General features: G+C 35.1%; 1 protein-coding gene across 1 annotated transcript in view; it reads left to right on the top strand.

Annotated features, from left to right (window-relative positions):
* CDH9 (cadherin 9) overlaps positions 1–16,609 on the top strand; it is a 95,436-nt gene that overhangs the window by 40,898 nt on the left and 37,929 nt on the right. The window contains exon 3 of the mRNA XM_069808920.1: positions 10,272–10,566. Coding sequence (XP_069665021.1) covers positions 10,272–10,566 — 295 coding nt within the window. The remainder of the gene's footprint in view (positions 1–10,271; positions 10,567–16,609) is intronic.

Here is a 16,609-nt window from a genome sequence, read left to right as displayed (position 1 = left end):
CAGCATTTGCATTTAAAATGCTGAGACTAAAGATCCTTTAAATCAATAATTAAAAAAAAAAAAAAAGGAAAAAGTTACTGTATATTCTGTGCAACACAGGTGACTAAAAGAAATAACTATGTATATTTATTTTTAATTTAAACCTATATTAATTAGATATAAACAAATGGTGTGGACAATAAAATTAATGTAAAGAGGAATTTGTCATGGAAACAAGTATTTCTATATATAGTGTTGGTGAAGCAAATGGAAGCGGGGTTGTTGCAAGAAAGCAAAATAAATAATTAAAAGATTTTTTCAACTGTCTCTCTAAGTTTCACAGAACATGAAAATACATTCACCTCTGTACAGGCTAGTAACTGTGAAGTAGAAGAGGTCATGGTCTGATTCCCACCCATTCCATATGAAAGATTTAGAATCACATGCATAAAGGCATGCAGTGAAGGGCAAATTTTGAATCTATCCCAGAAGAAATTCTTTAGTCCTTCAAATATACTGTTAATGGAAGGCCACAGGAATGACCCATTCTGTTTTCCTTCTATCAGAGGTACTGCAATTAATTATCTTTGTACTTCAGGTGGCTAAATCTGGTCTAAGTTCAAAGTGCATAAAAGAAAAAGAAACAATAAAAAAAGCCCACAATTTAAAATCATTGTATGCTTCTAAAATCTATAAGAATATATATGTATATATATAAAAAACATTGTCCTCTCTTCATGATGTTGATCTCTTTGATGAGGATAAAAGAGAAAAGGATAAATAAAACCTTCTAATGATGATGCTGTGAGTATTAATAATAATTTCCACTTCCATAAGTGCCATTCAACAAAATATATCAAAGTATTTTATATTAAATGAACAGTACCTATGATGAGGCAGGCAATGACATAATATCTGTTCTTCTGAGGAGAAAACTTCAGCAGAGTTGCTGAAACAGTGATACGAGGTCACAGAGCCAGCCAACAGTTAGATGCAGAACTCAATAGCCACGGCTATTGCTTAATCAGACAGGTACAACCAGCTTGTGGTTTATGTGGAACCTGAAGCCCATCTCAGGCCCCCCTCCAAAAATGGCATTACACTTTCCAGGTTCTGTTGTGCCAGGAAAATAATTAAGTTGTTTTGATAACTATTCCAGCCACTGCCTCGTCTTTGCCATCATTACAGTGGTGGCCTTTCAAAGATGGTGTTTTGAAACATACAAGTAGGTAATGCAAATTTCAATGAATATAAAATCAGTGACAAATAAGAAAAAAGCAAAAAATGACCCTATATATTTCTTTCCTAACTACTGGTTTTCAGCATACTCTTCTTGAAACAATAGCTTCACTTAGGAAGGTACATTATCACAACACAGATTCGAGACCTGGTGCTTAATATGCTCCGTCCTGATTACAAACCTTATGCTTTGCTATACCTGCCTTCAGGAATCTGCTTCTCAGAGAAGAGTTGGGCATGCACCTATGTGTCTTGGAGCAGGCATGGGGCAGGGGAATTGCACTCAGACTGAGGAAGGCACAAGATGGGCAACTCTGCAGTAAACTTGCACTGAGTACCCTTCGGTTGGTATTACAATTTACATTTCCAGTACAGTCTGCAGGATAGAGAAACAGTATAACACTTTAAATTAATTTCAGCCTATGTTCTTCTTTTTTGTTTGATTAATTTTGTCAATAAATAAGCAGTAGCAAAAGACCTTAGTGATGCTTTATTTCATGCAATGACCTTACCTACCTTCTGCTACTGTTCATTTGAAAGTTTAGTTTTAGATAAATATTCGAGGTATTTAAAGAGTCACCATTTAAAAACCACATTCTGAAATGGGTATTGAGGAATGAACAGATTTTTTCTTGTGTGAGATGTATACACATCTTGTGAGATGTGCAACAAAATAATTAGCTTATCAGTTTGCAAAGCAGGATCTTAGGAAAAAAGCATTTTTAAAATTGTGATTTGAAGCTTTGTTGTAGAGATCATTGTGAATCAATAAGCATGGAACTCAAAATCACCACTTTTTAGGTTTGAAATGCATTCATGTAAAAGCAAATATGTTTTAAGGATAGCAAATAACTTAAAATATTTTGAATATTTCTGGAAACAACATGTAGTTGAACAGCTTAGGAAAAATGCACATTTTGGAATCTGCTTCCTTTGACTCAGCAGGCCTACAGTCTGGATTTGTTTGTTTGGTATTGCAGATCTGGAAGCCTGTTTACAAATTTTAGGCCAAAAAAGACTCTTTGATCATATTGCCTCACATCTCAACATCTTACTCTATTACTCTTGTATTATGCTGTATGACTTTCTGAAAAACATTGTCTTGATCTGTAGACATCCATCTACAAGTATACATATATATATATGTATATATACACATAAAATTGTGATTAAAAGTAGTAAAATACTCCTGTTACAGATGTATGCTTCAGATCACTGTGGATGGCCCACAACTGAAAACAGTATAACATCGGTCAGTTCAGTATAACTTCAGTCAATGCAGTACTTGTCCAAAGTTAGGGCAACGAGTAATTAGACAAGTTCAGGGACATCAGATTCATAAAAAAAAATGACTCCCCCCCGCCAGGTCCTGCTAACATCCCTATTCTAAACTGACAGTTGTAGATGCTGGGGCCGGGGTGGTGGGGAGTGTAGAAGAAGCAAAAATTACAGTGGCCAGTCTTGCATGCTCTCTCAGACCAGCATCTCCTATTGCCTCTGAGATAAAGTACTTGGCTAGACAAACCATTGGTCTCCCCTCCTAGAGTATTTCTTATATGCTTATTAGCATAGAGCTGAGCCCAGATCAGTTAGTTCTGTGGAGGGTAAGGGATAATCCATCCATATGATGAACTCATGTTGCTTCCAGGGCCAGAGCTTTTATTCCTGCTTATCTCTGTGCACATCTTTTGGAACCACAGTGCATTTTGAGTACCTCTGAAACAGCAAGAGTTATCACGCACACAGACAGATTTCACTCTGAAGTTTCTGGTGAGAGAAAAAATCTCTGAGAAAAATATCCTTTCTTATTGTGAAGCCTTTAAAATAATGATGGATTTACCACCTGTTTCAGGGATTGATTAAAGTGACAGTGCTTGATGTTATGATGTGATAATTTCTGACCTGTGGACATAATTGATGACTACAGTCACTTCCTGTAAACCTGTATCTCATGTTATGGAACGGCAAAATGACAGGCTATGACAAAGCGTAAAAAAAACCAGTTTGGCTCTTTTCATCAGGCTGGAAACCTGCGACCCACCTGTTGATTTGGAGAATAGAGAGAGGCAAACAAAGAAATTCTGTGGGCTCTGAAATCCAATTCTTTGTGCAGAAGTAAGAATGCAACCACTTTTCCAGATTTGACGACAACCTAACATATAGGACACAGGAGATGTAGAAGGTATGCAGGGGAAGGAGGTACTTAAGTAAAGAGCTCTGGTTTCCAGGACTCCACCCAAGGTTTGGGGAGATGTACATGGAGGGAATGAATTTCCCCCTGTTGTGTTTGTACCAGCAGAACTGAAAGACTACTAAGAATTCTGCTGCACCCTTCCTGAATGAGAACCAGATTTACCCTTACCTACTAAGTCAAAATCAGCACCTGCAGCTGATGTCAGCAGTGTTTTTCACAATATCATTCCCTAGAGAATTTGTAACAATAGACAGCTGAACACAAGAACCAGATGCTGGAAAACAGAAGATAAGAAAAGTAAATGTCATTTGCCTTGTTTAATATACAGTCACTTAGGTTACCATCACACACAGAGTTTGGTTGTTTAATTAAGAAGTTTGTGTTGATGTCACAAATTCAAGTCAGGTAAATACATTGCCATTTAGCACATATATAAAACTTTTGATTAAACACACATAAATAGAAAATTAAAGCAATGCAGATACTGCCACGGCAATCCATGCCAAAGAACTACTGCAGTTATTAAGATATGTTTAGAGTTTTTAATTTGTTAAAATGCTAATGAAGGAGAATATTGGCTGAGCTGCTATTGGAGCTGTATCTTAGCTGCTGTAAATCTCACAAAGGTCTGAAATCATACAGTGGGGGCACTGGTTAATATCCTACCTGTCATTAGCACTCAACATATTTTCTGTAAGATTTTAGGGTTGGCTGGGATGCTACAAGCCCTTATTTCAAGTACACTTCCTGCATTTTTAGTATGAATTAATTTATTTTGTTTGAGGTAATACTCATCCATCCTTCTTCACAAATACTGTGTTCTTTCCCACCTCTATATGCATAACCTTCTTTACTTGGAGTAAGCTTACAGTGATAATTACAGTCAAGTTTCCTGGGGTCAAATCAATTTGTGCTTTAATACATATTGGGCAGACTTGGAAAACTCAATCTGTTTTTGTGCCACAGCTTCCAAATAAATAGCATAGTACAATCACCATATATGAATAGAAATTTGATGTAAATAGGCACATGGCTTTGTAAAAGTAACATACACATGAGCTTGTGTTTTTCTGTATTTTACGTGTTTCTTCCCTCAGCTCAGGAGCTTTAGTTAGAAACTGTGATTAAAAGAAGTTTGAGGAATCCTAACAGTACAGAAATTTTCTTTTTTTCCTCTAATTTCAGAAAGGGTCACTTCGGACACATCTGCGTAGCTTATGCTTCCCTGTTCCTTCCCATTGCTTACTGTTTATGCTTATTGCTTTCACATTTAAGAAGACATAAGCATATTTGAAAGAATCATACTAAATCTGACAGTTAATGACACTTTGCCAAGTTGATCTTTTATGCCATGTACGGTCTACTATGGTTTCCCTAAACATTTTCCAGAGCCAGTAGGTCTGGATATATTACAGCCAAAACTCAACATTTTCTAGCTGTCAAACTATTAATATAATGCTTCATTATGTTAATTTTATGGAAAAGCTTTTCAATCTGAAGCTATACATGGCTTGAGTCTTTTGCCTTAAGCCATAAAGAAAGCAATGATATCAAAGGTAAACTCAAGGAAAAGACTTTGTAAGTACAGGTGAACTTGTGACTGGTGCGTGGAAAGCATGTTAACTGTACCAGGAGCTAAGAGGCTGAACATACAGAATTTTTGGTGGGAAAGGGAATGTTTTCCATCTGAAGCATAAATTGCACATGAAATATAAAAAGAACAGAGATGTCTTTGGACAGCTGCGTTATGGTTTAGCAAAACCTTAAATAGAAATACATTTGGTCTGAAAAGACAATACCAATATAACTCTTGTTTCAGGTTTCATTTTCACAGGGGGGAAAAAACATCTTTGTCATTTATAGCTTCCAATTTTCCCCTGCTGACTTGTGACAGCCTGAAACCAAAATAACTAGCACCATTGACACTTTACGTTTTTATTGTTATGCCTCCAGCAACTGGAAGAAAAAAAAAAAGCAAGCGAACCCCAATGTCCTCCTTTAAGAAAGACCTTTGAATTACATACTTTGAAACAGAACCCTATTCCAGACAAAATTAACAAAGAGCATGCAATGGGCTACTGCTTCAAACATCTAAAATGCATATACAGGCATACACAATCTTACCATTAGCATTTTCAATGTTTTGTGTAAATATAAATACAATTGAACTTTAGTGGTGAAGGTGGAAAGAAATAACAGAGTAGATTGCTTAGAAATTGCTTCACACAACTACAATGTGAAAGAGGAATTAAGCTCTTTAAAATACCATAGCAAATTTACAGAAATTATGAAAATACCTCCACAATTCTACAGGTTTAATTTAAAGAATACTGTAAGGACATTAAAATTTTCTAAAGTAATTTGTAGGACTTTTGCTCAAAGAACTTCTTACGTCTACTTATACACAACTGTAAATAGCAAGTAAGGATGAACACCCAAGTGCAGTATTGCACAATATAGAAGGCAATGTTGTTGACAGTGAACACAGGAGGAAAGGTAACATGCCATAGCTGTATCTAACCTGTGGGACCCAGAACTGCTTCCCCATGGCAAGAAAAGACCCGGTTTTGCATCTTCCTCCTATTCCTCCCTATCTTGGTTTGAGGAGAGCAAATAAAACCAGCTGGGACAGAGCCTCTGCTCTCTCTGATGTGTGACCAGGATGTTAGAGAGTTTGGAGTTTCAGGGGTTTGGGCGTGGGACTGGGCATGCCCATGAATTCACTTGTCCTCCAGCTCAGATATCAAACACCTGCCTATCTATCTAGTAAGGTTCTGATACATATGAAAAAAAAAAAAAAAGATTTCTGACTTTAAAATTTACTCTGTATTTGTGCACTTTGTCCCTCCCATGCACATCTGTTCTAGCTGTGATTGCAGCTCCATGCAATCCTCTATCCTTCACGTACCCTTGAAGAGGTTCGCTTGTGTTCTGGTACTAGTTTCACCACAACAATGTGGAAATCAGCATAGTCTTCATCTCCCACTAAAATATGGAGATCTACCAATTTAGTGACACTAAAAAGAGTTCATTTGACCACAATAATCCCCCAACATATCTTCACTTAAAACATAAGGAAAGAATATTGTTCACACTTTCTAGAAGGCATTTACAGGCAAATAGGGTCTGAGACAGAAGATCATGGGATATCCTCTGCTAGAGACAACTGCGTGGGTGGAGGCAGTGGAGGTAAGAAATCCATAGTAACAGCCCTTTTTCTATACCATGATACAGAGGCACACTGTAAACCATCCAGGTTGTAAGCATTAGTACAGTACCTACCACAGTCTAAATATGGATCTACCCTCTCCTTTGTGTGTCTTCATCCTTCCTTTCCACTCATCCCTCTCCACAAGAGAGATCATACCTCTTTTCTAAATTTAGGCAATGAAATGAATGTTTTCACTGTATTTATTCATAACAATCTTGCTAGTCATAAGCAGCTCATCTTGGTCTTTTTTCCCCTTTTCTTCTGCATCAATAGTTGCATAGTGTCCTGGTTTTGGCTGGGATAAAGTTAATTTTCTTTCTAGTAGCTGGTATAGTGTTATGTTTTGCATTCAGTATGAGAAGAATGTTGATAACACACTGATGGTTTCAGTTGTTGCTAAGTAGTGTTTAGACCAAGTCAAGGATTTTTCAGCTTCTCATGCCCACCCAGCAAGAAGGCTGGAGGGGCACAAGAGGTCAGGAGGGGACACAGCCAGGACAACTGACCCAGACTGGCCAAAGAGGTATTCCATACCATGGGACGTCATGCCCAGTATATAAACTGGGGGGAATTGGCCAGCGGGAGGTGGATCGCTGCTCAGGAACTAACTGGGCATTGGCTGGCGAGAGGTGAGAAATTGCACTGTGCATCACGTGCTTTGTATATTCCAATCCTTTTATTATTATTATTGTCATTTTATTGTTGTTATTATTATTATTTTCTTCCTTTCTGCCCTATTAAACTGTTCTTATCTCAACCCACGAGTTTTACTTTTTTTTTTTTTTTTTTTTCTGATTCTCTCCACCATCCCACTTGGTGGGGGGAGAGTGAGTGAATGGCTGAGTGGTGCTTAGTTGCTGGCTGGGGTTAAACCATGACATACAGAACTAAATTGCAAATGAAATGAAATCTAAATGAAGTCTGACAATTTCTTGCTTCTAAATAGGGAAAATTCATTCATATCACTATATAACTTGTTAACTGTGTCCATTGATTCTCCCCTCTTCCATTGATTATATGTCTTCCTAACTTGAAAAGAGTTACTCTCTATTACAAAGAGCTGAGAACCAGATCAGCTGCATAGTTTACAGGAAATTTAGTAAATTAAAACTGAAATAATAAGAAACAATGAAGTACTTTTAAACATGGGCCTTTAAGGAACTATTTTCTAAGGCAACATTTTTTTCTTTTTCCTCTATTTTTTGTTTTGCCATTCCATACCAATTCCTGAACTTGATAATTTATGAGATACCTTTTTCCTCCAAAGAACGCTGGTATCTTCTCTACTGTGTATAATAATAGCAGTTTTGAGAGAAGTTATGGATTAGCCTTGGACATAATAAGAATGCATAATCAAACAAAATACTTCCTGAAACAAGGCAGTTATAACACGGTGTTATAACCACCATTTGCTGATAAATACTGAGTGCTACATGAGGGTGAAGCGTAAGCCAAAGGAGCAAGGTACTTAATTTAGGGGAAATAGAATTATGCTACAGAACTCTGAGATAATCTGTTGTTTGCCTACTCATTTACTTATTGGAAATTACAGTAACAGGGACGCATGTAAATTAATGTCAAGATTTCTTTTGAGAACATCAAGATCTCAATTATCACATCACATAAAAATTCAGTTTGACAGAACTGGAAGACAGGCTAATCTGAGATGCACACTTTTCCTATGTAAATAAAGAAAAAAGATTGAGACAGCATTTATAAATATGCACATATTTATAAGACATATATTGTTACAGAAATAGCTTATTATCACTCCCATAACCATTACCAATGTCTTTGTCTCTGATAATGCTCAGGAAAAGTTGTGTTGAGAACATCTTTAGCCAGCCACACAGAAGACTACAGAAAAAGAAGTGTGCACAAAATAATATTATGAAATCAAGATACTCAGCAGTGCATTTTCTAAGTTATGTCTTCATTCCAATCTGTTTCAGATGAGTTGATGCTGGATATTGAATGGAATGGGGATGGCATTTGTTATCGGTGTGGTCACTATATACTGAGTAATCTATTAGTTGGTTTGGGGTTTTTTTGTTTGTTTGCTTGCTTTCCTTTATCAAAGTGTTTCGTGGTTCTTCTCTGACCTGCTAGATCTTCACAGAAATTGCAGAATGAAAAATTTGTTATATGAGGAAGGATACGTTTGACAAGTTCATTTTCCACCCATACAGAGTTTTTGCCTGTTAACCTACCCCACCCCAAATAGACAAAAAGGAACATGTACAATAAAACAAACCAAAATATTTCAACAGGAATTACTTTCTGCTGATACTAAATGGATATATTAAGTGCTAAAACTGTTTGGATAGTCATCTCATCCAGTCTTACCTCTAAGAGACCATAATAATAATCAGATCACATTTGGTGACTAGTGTTAGGCTACAGTGTTAGACTAGAGAAAAAAATCAAAGTGAAGAACTTTAACAAAGTCTGCCACAATCACCCTTCATACAGGTGGAATAATAAAAAGATACAATGGCTCAGCTATGAAACATGGAGATAAACACTGGCAGGAATACAGAAACAAGGAAAGAAGTGGCATAAAATAACTTATCTGCCTCTAGTGACTATCTAGATTAATCCCTTTACTGATACTGAACAATATTTTCTCAGGTGGACGATATACTATATTTTTCTACTCAGAGAAAGCAAAAAAATGCTGGGATAAGATTCTTTCTGTCCACATTTGAAAAACACTCAGGTCACTGATCTGTGGTCAGATGTGACTGTAAGCATATATCTGAGGAAAATATACTGCAGATGCTCATAAAAAGGACCTGTGGGTCCCCGTAAATGAAATTAGTGGAATAGGCTTCCAAAAAAGAGTATTATGTGAGAATTTCTAGTGCCTGGCTCAGCTTCAATGGCTTGCTTTGGCTTTGGTTTTAGGCACTTTTTCATAATGGTGCTATATGGCAAACTAATCAGTACCTGTAAGTTCACAGAGATAGAGTTTTGAACTCTTATGAAGAGGTGTAGGAGGAAAAGGACTGTTCAACCTGACTTGATGCTTTGAAAATTTACCTCCTAGTGTTCTTGAAAATTATTTCTCCTTCATGGAGAGGACTAGAAGGAAGTAATTAACTGAGGTAAGATGTTCCTAAAGAGGAAAAAAAAAAAAATACAACTAGAAACGCAAGTTGCTTAAATCAGAACATTTATAAGTGATTTGGGGAAGTTCAGAAGCTATAACCCTTAAAACCCATTTCTTCTATGTTGTTACAAGGTAACTGGTTGCTTTATCAGCAATCAATAAATGGGAGGACAAGTGTTATTTTGCAAATGGAAACTTTGGAGGTTTTCACCCCGTCATCTTCAAAAAAGCAGACTTCTGGTAGTTTCTGGACAGATACTCAAAGAAATATCATTTTTTTGTTTTAAGTTGGTCATTTTAAATGCTACTCCAATACCTTCTACATCCCCCTGTGTCCTTTTGAGTTTGTTTAGAGCTATTTTTTGTGTATGACTGAGTCTCAAATTTGCAATTTTTCCAACAGTGAAACAGAAGATAACCACTACTGACCCCAATTATAGTCAAGATTGTACAGACTTATTCATATCTGCTGAATGATTTGGTCTCTATTAACAATACATATATTTATAGAATTCTTCTTTTCTACCTCCCTGAAGCTACACACTGACCAAGATAAAGGAGATGGAAATTTAAAATACATATTAACAGGAGATGGGGCTGGCAGTCTGTTCATTATAGATGAAAATACAGGAGATATTCATGCTGCAAAGAAATTGGACAGAGAAGAAAAATCCCTGTATGTGCTACGTGCCAAGGCTATAGACAGAAAAACGGGAAGACAAGTGGAGCCAGAGTCTGAATTTATCATTAAAATCCACGATATCAATGACAATGAACCAAAATTCACCAAGGACATGTACACCGCCAGTATTCCGGAGATGTCTGGAGTTGGTAGGTAAAAACTTATCCTTATGTAAAATACAAATGGGTTTGAGTTGATTTGGAACTTATAAGTAATTTATTGTTTGAGGCACTTACTTAATACTAGCTTCTGTTAATATCCATAGAACAATTTTTGTTGCCAGTAATGTATCATAAATGATTGGTTTCTGCTTTTATTTTTTTTGTTTCATCTTCATCCACTTTTTAATCCTTTTTCCACACTATAAGCTACTCTTTACTCTTTTAAGCCCACCGGAACCATCAAGGAATGTAACATATATGGTTGTCTTATCAGTTACTACATAGTTCTGCCACAGCTGAACTTGCATAAAATGTATCCTCTTGCTATTTGTAAAGTCTAATTTACCAAACATTTCTGTACTTTGAGACACAAACAACTTTAAGCACGTAAGTATATAAATCAATTAATGTGTCAAAATGCTGCAAAATATGTTCCTACAAATACCTAAAAATTTGTTTGGGTTTGTTTGTTTGTTTGTTTGTTTCTGGGTTTGTTTGTTTCTTTGTTGTTTTTTTGTTAATTATTTTTTCTCTTTGGTGTCAATATTAGTAGTTGTTGGTGGTGGTTTTTTTTTAATATGGACTTGTCTGTTTGTTTTGTTTTTTTAAGATACCAAACACATGAAGCCCTTCCCCCCAAAAATAAATATTTTTGTTTAAAAAATATTTTTCTTCATGGATAAAAACTCACAGATATTCACAACTGCTGCACTGAAAAGTAAAAATGTGGAGTGACAGTAGAAGACAGGTGAGAAATATAGCATCAAAGGAAAATAATTCTCTAAGTTTTGTTCAAATAATATAAAGTGATAGGTAATATTCACCAGCACACATTCATCAGAACTTATCATGATTACCTAAGTGCTCCACGCTTTTACAGCAGAGACAGTCTCTCTGATAAGATGAGTAAGCATAAAATATATAGGCTGTGGGAAACAACTGACAGATAAATTCTCAAGAGTTATTTACTTATCACAAATTACTGTAATGGTTTGCAAAATCAGCCCTGGACGATGGCATTGCTAAGAGAGACAATAAAATACCAATCAACATTTGTGACTAATAAGTATCTTTGCAAAATAATTTACAGAAGCTAATAATTATCTCTGAGAGCAGTAGCAGAAGTATAATGGAACAGAACTCTATTTTATAACTCTTTTACAACCATGAGAAGGGAATACCTACACTACTATGTGTAATGCGAAGAGCCCAAGAATAGTCCATCTTCTTTTAAAGACACGTGGAAAATAGAGAAATCCTTTCCATTCAGAATTTACTTTGCTTATAATCTGTGAAGGAAAAATGTTGGCAGTGCACCTGTCATATTTAATTTGAAATATATTTGTAAGGAAGGAACTCTATAGGAATAGATAGGATAAAAAGCACGATGTCCATGTTTAACCTTATCACTTAGTCCAACTTCATTAGAGTCAATGGAGAAGCATGAATAAAAAAGAACAGAATAAGATCCAGTGCTTTGGCACTGCCTGTGAAATTTTAAGTCTATGAAAAGTCTATATTTGATGAGGATGATGATAGTATCAGTACCTTTATGTACTTTAAGCTGAGAAACTGTCCATGAAAGACCCAAGTAAAGGTGAGTTTTACTGTGAAGAAAGAATTAGAGGAAAAGGATTTAAACAGTAGAAAAAGCCCCTTAGCATCCAATATCAAGGCAAAAAGGGATCTGAGTTACTCTTTGCTCTGTTTAGTTGACATCTGCGTTTGGGGATATAAAAACTACACCAAAATGGCAATTTTTAGCATTTGAATTTGAATGAGTAAAAGTAGCTTTGCAATTTCTTAAAGTAGCAGAGAATAGGATCCCAAATCCAGATCAGTCCATTCAAGAAGCAGAAATTCTATATTTCTGAAGTCAGTCATAATAATGCTAATTCAACAGTCAGGATGTACACGTAGGTAAATAAGGAATACATAAATATATTCCTTCTTGGAGTCCCTTTGTCCCATTCCTCCAGATAAGGAAGCAGGTGCCACAACTTGAGAAAATAACTTTGGAGTAAAAAAGTGAGATTCTTGCCATAAGTGGAATACAATTTACAGGTGAGCAAGTAGTAGTCTTGTAAACCTTTCCATAAAACACACAAGAGGACACAAAAAATACAGAATTAAGATAGTGTAGTTCTTGAAATAACTAGACAAAAGAAAGCTATGTGAATGTAAGCCGGCAAATATGCACATACAAATATGCACATACAGTGAAATGCATGGAAAAGAAGAAAAAAGAGAGTGACAAAAATTAAAATCAAAACTGATAGAGTGTGGCAATGGCCTGTGGAAGTAGCTCCTGGTTCATATTTTCCATAGTGGCTAGCATATCCATTAAAAAACCTCCACTGCATTATGAAAATGGCATTTAAGCAGTTGTAATTATTCTTCATTCAGTAGGTATGATTTAATGAACAACTACTAGCTTTTCTTTTGTCTGAATATGCCGTCCAATTTTTTCCTGAACACAGTGTTTATTGCAGAACATCACAAATTTACAGAATTGTTAATTATGCAAGTAGGTTCATTACACCTCAACACTTAATCTCTTCAGTGGTTTTGGTATATATTGCTGTTTGCTGATTAGATAGGTGTCAAACAGATGTTCAAAAGCTAAATTTGGTAAGGAAGTAAGGCCAAACCTTTTAGTTGGTTCTGGACTGTAGAATTTAAAATGCAATTAGAGTTTGGACGGTTGTGTAAAACAAGCCATGAAGTAAGAACAAACTGAGAAATTACTGAGTGCGCAATGCATATTAGGGTTATTGCTGCTGTGAAAGTAAGTGCATCTGGAAGAAAAGGACAGAAAATATACTGAAAATTAAAAGAAAGAGAGAAAAGACTGTGATCACAAAAGTGCATTCCAGAAAACCAGAAGACTTCAGAATAAAAAATTAAGTGCCCCTTAATTCTATTTGTTCCTCTTTAACAAATGGAAGAAAATAAGAATAATAAAATAAAAACAAGAATCCCTGGAATAGGGTGATCATCTTTACTAAGATGACATCAAATGAAAAAGTCAGTGTAGCCCTGCATTACCTGCATAAATACTTAAGATGATGAAGGTTATTTGTTATAACTATATATACACAGATTCTTGCATACCTAACCAAATAACTTTTCTGACTGGAAACAACTATACAATTACACTATACGCATTTTAGGAAATAGATATACTCATAATGAACAGGTCAAAAATTTGTGGGAAAACCTCAGTTTCTTCCCATGCTTCACTTCCTCCCAATTTTGTGTCTTAAAATACAATTTTTTTCTTAACTATTATATTTATTATGTTTGCCAAGATCAACAAATATGACAGCAGATATTTATGAAAGCTCAGGAAAATGTCACTAAGATTGAGAAATTGAAGAGGAATCGTCACTAGCAATGTTTCCAGCTGCGTGTGTATCTGTTATTCAAATGACATATCATACTACATATTTCGCACTGTGTTACTGACTGTTTCTTGGAATAACTAGATCTAGAGCACACAAGGGAAAATGCTAAGTCAACACCTCTGACAGAATGTGTGATTTTCAGTACCAATAGGCAAACTTCACTCATGTTTGACTAGTTTGATAGTAAGAACAGCGAAAGCATAACATGGATTTTCAGCACAACCTAGCCAGGCCCGGGGGGAAATATGAATGCTTATTTGTGCACTAGTTTGTGCTAATCCTATGTTGTAATATCTACACTGCAGCCATCAAGCTATACATAAATTAACCTTGCTATGCCTAAATGGGATCCAGTCATATCTCAAACAGCATTATGGGTATACCTAAAATGCTATGTAGCAAAGTTAGTACTGGAAGCAATCAAAACCACTGAAGTGAGCTGACTGCAGTGTCATTTCAGATAGCTTTTATGGAAATGATCACGCTAAATGCTCACAGTGATATTAACTTAAAAAATTAAATGAGAAAGTTAGTGTAAAAGATTCTAAAACTCAATAACATGGAATTTCTCATTAAAATCAGCTACTATACTGAAGAACTGGAGAATAATAACTGCTGTAGCTATATTTTTAGAGTGCTAGAGTTGACTGGAAGAATCCTGAGATTTATGTCAGACTAGGTAGATTGATTCAATAAAAAATAATTCCAAAAAATGAGAAAAAGATGCTAGACAAACCCAAAAAGGTTAATCAAAACATAATATTGAAAGTAAAGGAACAAAAGATATTCAACATTTTAAATTGATGGAAAGCCAAAGCTGTAAGATACAATCTTGGTCATAATGAAGAACAGGTGGATTTAAAGCATGACCTATTCTGATTTGGCTATATTTTAGAAATACTGTCAGACGAAAATTCACAGAAGCTAAATACATATTATGCATCTTGAGAATAATCTTTTCATTTCCCCTTCATGTAGAAGGAAAAGTACAGCCCTGATCATATTTAAAATCTACTCATTTCATCTTCAAGGCTTACACAACTAGAAGCCATGACCAAGTATGTTTCCAAGTGAAAGATGATTGCTAAAAACACAAAATAAAATTAAATCAAAACTAACCCTACACCTCATTGTGAAAACCACTTTTTCTCAGGATATAAATAAAGTTATTAAGAAATTTTTTAAAAGGGAAGTTAGCAATGAGATGTCCCGTGGAGTTCAATCCCTTTTGACACCTGGGTCAATATTATTACATCCTCCTGTACCTGCCTTGCTAATTTTAATGAGTAAGGCTTACCATTTGTTCTCATTAAATATCTTCAGCATGCAGCTGATGAGTATTTCACAACATATTTTTAATCTTTGAATTGATCCTGTTAAGACAAGGGATAATGCCCAATTTAACTTAGCACTTATTTCTTCATACTTAACTGCTACTTTCTAGATTTTATGGATCTAACCAAAGGCACCTCCTGGTTCAGAATTTCTACATGAAAAGATTTGTATAAGTATAAAGGACCATACTTTAAATGGCTAAATTTAAAATCTATAATTTTTCCATTAAATTACTTTTATTGCAAATACAGTCAAAAGAGTTTTTCTTTAGCTGAACAGTGAAGCTTGATAAAGGGACATTATATATGATCCGTAGATACGGCCATTTTCAACTCAGGCATACAGGATTACAGCATGCCTAAACACGCATTGTATTTATCAGCTACTCTAAGTAAAAGATATATATAAAATACATACACACAAAGAGAAAGAGAGAAAAAGAGAGATGAAATTGCAGTAAACCACACAGGGTAATATGCATTAATACTACCATTTTTATTACTGTACTATTGTCTGTGAGTGCAGTTGTATATACTGCAACATAATTACACAATGATTGTGTTAGAATTTCCTAATAGTGTTCACTATTTCTATAGTATCTTTTGGGAATCTGTAAGCATCACAACTACTATTGGATTTAAGTAAGATTGCATTTCAATATTTAGTTTTAGCTACATCACGTTTTCAGCATCACATAAATATAAACACATATTTCTCAAGAACAGTTTGTTATTTTGTACAGGAAGCTCTTACAAGAACAAATAGGCCTTATGGTAAAAAAAAAAAAAAAAACAACTGAACCAAATACAGTAATCATCACATTTTCTATTTTTGAATTTGCTTATGTCAATAAGCGTTAATCTACAGATGTGTGTAAACGACTAAATGGAGGCAGCTCTCATCTTTCATATTTCAGCAGGAAATAATTTTATTTTCTCCACTGCATATTTTCCCTGGTTTCAGATGTTTATAAAAAAAAGCTATGAATGACTGTCTTGACTTTGCCACAAGCTTATGAAAACTACTTTGCTAACTTGCAAAATTTCAGAATGCAAATTGCATATACTTCATATACTCTATTTTAAAATTAATTATTGAGTTAGCTTTAAGAGAAAGACATATTTCAAATAAATATTTTATCTGCAAGTTCATATTTTACATTCTGCAGTTAAAATATAGTATTAGAATTCCTTTTAGTCAAACTAAGCATGATGGCAGAAATCCTGTAGCTAGAATACTCCTTACATTTCTGTTTGCATTTGCCACTATAACTAAAGAATTTCAAATCT

Source organism: Haliaeetus albicilla, chromosome 21 (genome assembly GCF_947461875.1).
Source record: "Haliaeetus albicilla chromosome 21, bHalAlb1.1, whole genome shotgun sequence".
NCBI classification, from domain to species: Eukaryota; Metazoa; Chordata; class Aves; order Accipitriformes; family Accipitridae; genus Haliaeetus; species Haliaeetus albicilla.
This window is presented reverse-complemented; position numbering and strand designations above follow the sequence as displayed.